The 4209-nt window shown below is 40.5% G+C and overlaps 1 protein-coding gene across 1 annotated transcript; it reads left to right on the plus strand.

Moving 5' to 3' along the window:
• The first annotated feature begins 2776 nt into the window (after positions 1–2776).
• On the plus strand, positions 2777–3699 carry LOC142427754 (small ribosomal subunit protein RACK1-like). Its single transcript, XM_075532894.1, has one exon. It carries the CDS (start codon positions 2785–2787, stop codon positions 3697–3699), a length of 915 nt encoding a protein of 304 aa, XP_075389009.1. The 5' UTR covers positions 2777–2784.
• Positions 3700–4209: the final 510 nt, after the last annotated feature.

A 4209-nucleotide genomic window follows, 5' to 3' on the forward strand; every position in this document is an offset into this window, starting at 1 on the left:
AAAGCTCATTAGCAATTAGTTTACATGAAAATTCCCACACTGGAAAAATAAATGGATGATGAAGAAGCACTAGCAACAAAGTAAACCAAAAAGGGAATAGTTACAAGAAATGCAAATGAGGACTTTCAAGTTTATGATCAATATGGGAAGAGCCCAAAGCCACCATTCCAGTCCCAAAGGAAAATGCTGACCATATTGAATTCAGAGTACTGAGATCACAGTGCAGGGTTTTGTTCTGTTGTACATTAAAAAAATAATCAGTCATTGAGCCAATTCTGGCATATAGCATCCCATATACACTATAGAACAGCCCCTGTTTGTTTCTGAAACTGCAGCTCCTTAAGGGAGTAGGAAGCCTCATCTTTCTACTGCAGAGCAGTTAGGGGTTTGAATTTCTGAACCTGTGGTTAGCAACCAAATGCATAACACACTACATCACCATGGGTGCATAGTATTGCTATGAATTGGAGAAAACTAGATGGCAGCTAACAACAAGAAAGGCTTTCTTTTCAATGAGTCTAGTTGATTGGTCTACTTAGCACCCAGAATAAACAACTGTCCTAAAAATGAGGGGAGGCACACATAGGTATTCTCTCACCTGATTTCTACTGTGTTATCATGCTGTGTATCTGCCTATAGGATCCTTTTGTCTAGTGGTGGTTTTCATCTTGTGCCATTAGTCGTCTAATTAATTGAATTCATTGAAAACAGTGATTTGAAGGATGTGATGGAATTAACTAAGGGAATAGCCAAAAAGAGTTTGTTCCAGGAGGGGACAATATCTGACCACAGGGGATCAGGAAAGAGTATATTTCATGTTTTAAGGATAGTCAAATCTCAGGATGATCAGATAAATATTAATAAGGATGAATGGTGTCAGAAAGGTATGATTGAGACTTCAATGAAGAAATGAATACAAAAAGACTGAAGTCAATAAAAAGGTAGCATGTTCCAAAGCAACTGTCCTCCACAAACTGATTAGTTTCCAAAACTGTCACACACAAAAATTTCTTGCACTTCACAAGAGTCCACAAAAATGTGGATTTAATTGCATTTAGCCTAAATAACAATAAATGGTAAAGAATAAGGCCTGGATTGGTCCACACATAACTCCCTGCCATCACGTCTAGTACAACTCACGGCATAGCTATCAGAGTAGAGCTTCCTATAGGACTCCCAAGCCAGTGTATCTTTACTGGAGCAGGCAGACTCATCTTCTCCTGCACATTTGCAGCTCAATGTGTAACCCACTGGACAAAAGGGCTCCTTTGTTCATATATTATACACATTACCCAATCAAGTATCAATACAGGAACACAAGAAAGGCCAACAGAGAAAGATAAGCAGCCCTAGAAAAGGCCTACCAATTTGTAAGGGAAGCTAATTCATGACACATCAGGCTCTGACAGCAAGTACTCACACTTTAAGGTGTGGGTCCCTAAATGGAAGTTCCTGAGTAGTACCAACTCATCAACAGCTGAGTGCTCAGTTACCAAACAAAAGATTGGAGGATGAAGACAACACAGAAGTACCTTAGAAGAAAGATATGGCAACCAACTCCTAAGGTTAGCCACTGAAAACCTTACAGCGTATAGTTTTACTCTGGAACCACATACAGTCACCATATGGAATTAAGTGGTAGGCAAAATGACTGATATTTATCAAATTATTATCTAATTTGGAGAGTCTATTCCTATGCAAAAATAAACTCCAAATAGATAAACATAATTATGATCATGTAAAACTATACTACTTTAGAATTTAAAAAATAATGACAGCAGGACAGAGAAAAACTAAGATGAAAACATAAGAGGATAGACTGAAAATTTCATCTGTATTAACATTCAAAACAATTTACCAGAAGGCAACAAAAAAGAGTAAGAAGATATGCAATGGATGCATGTATATGATTGTGATAAGAGTCGTACAAGCCCCAAATAAGACAATTTAAAAATAAAAAAGAAGATACAAATATCCTGAGGCAATTTTACAAAGTTTATAAATCTGCTGTAAGTTGTCAGAGAAAAATAAACTAAGTGTGCAAAAATATGAGAAGTCTTCTCAGTAGTAGTTTTAAGAGATTTGAAGTACAAAATCAAACTAAGAAATCACTGTACACGTGGATCACAAGCCCTTAAAGTACTTCATCAGATAAGCAAATGGAATAACTATACATGCACATTTTGGGCAGGAAAATATATTAAATACTTCGGCTCTTTTAGTAAATTTTAACTTGGATATGATGTTCAACTCAACAATTTCCTCTCACCAGAAAGTGATTTCCCCAGAGCAACAGAAGTTCAGAAAGGAAATGACGAGAATAATGGCAGTAACATTCACAAGAGTAAAATTACATTTGAACCACTTGAATCCTTGAAGCGCTACAATAGGTAGGTATAGCCTGGGCCAATCACACATTGGAAACTTGTGTTATGAGTCAACACTGATAGACCAAAGACAAAACAACCAACATGTGAAAAACTCAAAAGCATTCTGAAGAAAATAAATCAATGAGAACCCAGACACAGTTTATCATGGAATATACAGAAAGCTCAAAAGAGGCAAAACTAAACTGCACAGTTTATGGATTAAGACATGGGTGTCACAGTTATGAATATTTCTTGGACATAAAATAGTCTCATGGGATAGCTAGGTTACTTGTCTTAATATCATCCAAGCTTTTGTTTCCACGCTGAACAGCAGCAGGAGCTGGTGTGGGAGCTATCCGGAGCCATCCTTGTCACTGCTGCGACCCCCGCACCCGCTGCCACCCTGACTGAGCAAATGACCCTTCGTGGCACCCTCAAGGGCCACAACGGCTGGGTAACGCAGATCGCTACCACGCCACAGTTCCCCGCCATGATTCTGTCTGCTTCGCGAGATAAGACCATCATCATGTGGAAGCTCACGAGGGATGAGAGCAACTATGGCATTCCCCAACGTGCTCTGCGTGGTCACTCTCACTTTTTGAGCGACGTGGTCATCTCTTCTGATGGCCAGTTTGCGCTTTCAGGCTCCTGGGATGGAACACTACGTCTCTGGGATCTTACAACGGGCACCACCACACGCTGCCATGTTGGCCATACCAAGGACGTGCTGAGTGCGGCCTTCTCCTCTGACAACTGGCAGATTGTCTCAGGCTCCCGAGATAAGACCATCAAGCTGTGGAATACTCTGGGCGTTTGCAAGTGCACCGTACAGGACGAGAGCCACTCTGAATGGGTGTCCCGTGTGCGCTTTTCGCCCAACAGCAGCAACCCCATCATCGTCTCCTGTGGCTGGGACAAGTTGGTCAAGGTGTGGAACTTGGCTAATTGCAAACTGAAAACGAACCACATCGGCCACACAGGCTACCTGAACACTGTGACAGTCTCTCCGGATGGATCCCTCTGTGCTTCTGGAGGCAAGGATGGCCAGGCCATGCTGTGGGATCTCAATGAAGGCAAGCACCTTTATACCCTCGATGGAGGAGACATTATCAATGCCCTGTGCTTCAGTCCCAACCGCTACTGGCTCTGTGCTGCCACTGACCCCAGCATCAAGATCTGGGACTTGGAGGGCAAGATCATTGTTGATGAGCTGAAGCAAGAAGTGATCAGCACCAGCAGCAAGGCCAAATCACCCCAGTGCACCTCTCTGCTGATGGCCAGACTCTGTTTGCAGGTTACACAGATAACCTCGTGCGAGTATGGCAGGTGACCATCAGCACCCGGTAGAAATGTGTGGCACAGCTTTTTTGAAATTCAAAGACTGGCTTTCTGAAAAAAAAATATATATATATATATATATATATATATATATATATATATATATATATATATATATATATCAATCATCCAAAAGTGTAATATTCTACATTCTACTTTGGAGAGTCATGTCTGGGATCTTATCAGCTGTGAGTGGCCATCTGAGATAAATTATTGGTCTTTACTCAACTGGCATTAAAGTGAAAGATAGAAGTCAAAGATTCAATGAAGAATCTAGTCTACAGTATCGAGTCTGGTTTCATCTACCCTGAAACCAGAACTAGATGGGATTGTGCCGGTTACCATGACAGATCATTCTAATTAAGTTCTGGACAGAATGGGAGTAAAATGTCCAATAGTATCTCAAATTCCTGAAAAAGAAAACCAAGTAAACAAACAAACAAACAATGAGTTGAGACACTTTAAAAAAAAATCATTTAAGACACTCTTTAAACCTTGAACC

The sequence above is a fragment of the Tenrec ecaudatus genome, chromosome 15 (assembly GCF_050624435.1).
Source record: "Tenrec ecaudatus isolate mTenEca1 chromosome 15, mTenEca1.hap1, whole genome shotgun sequence".
NCBI classification, from domain to species: domain Eukaryota; kingdom Metazoa; phylum Chordata; class Mammalia; order Afrosoricida; family Tenrecidae; genus Tenrec; species Tenrec ecaudatus.

What these genes read in the sequence shown, in the direction of transcription:
- LOC142427754 (XM_075532894.1), top strand. Translation starts at nt 2,785, where the DNA reads ATGACCCTTCGTGGCACCCTCAAGGGCCACAACGGCTGGGTAACGCAG.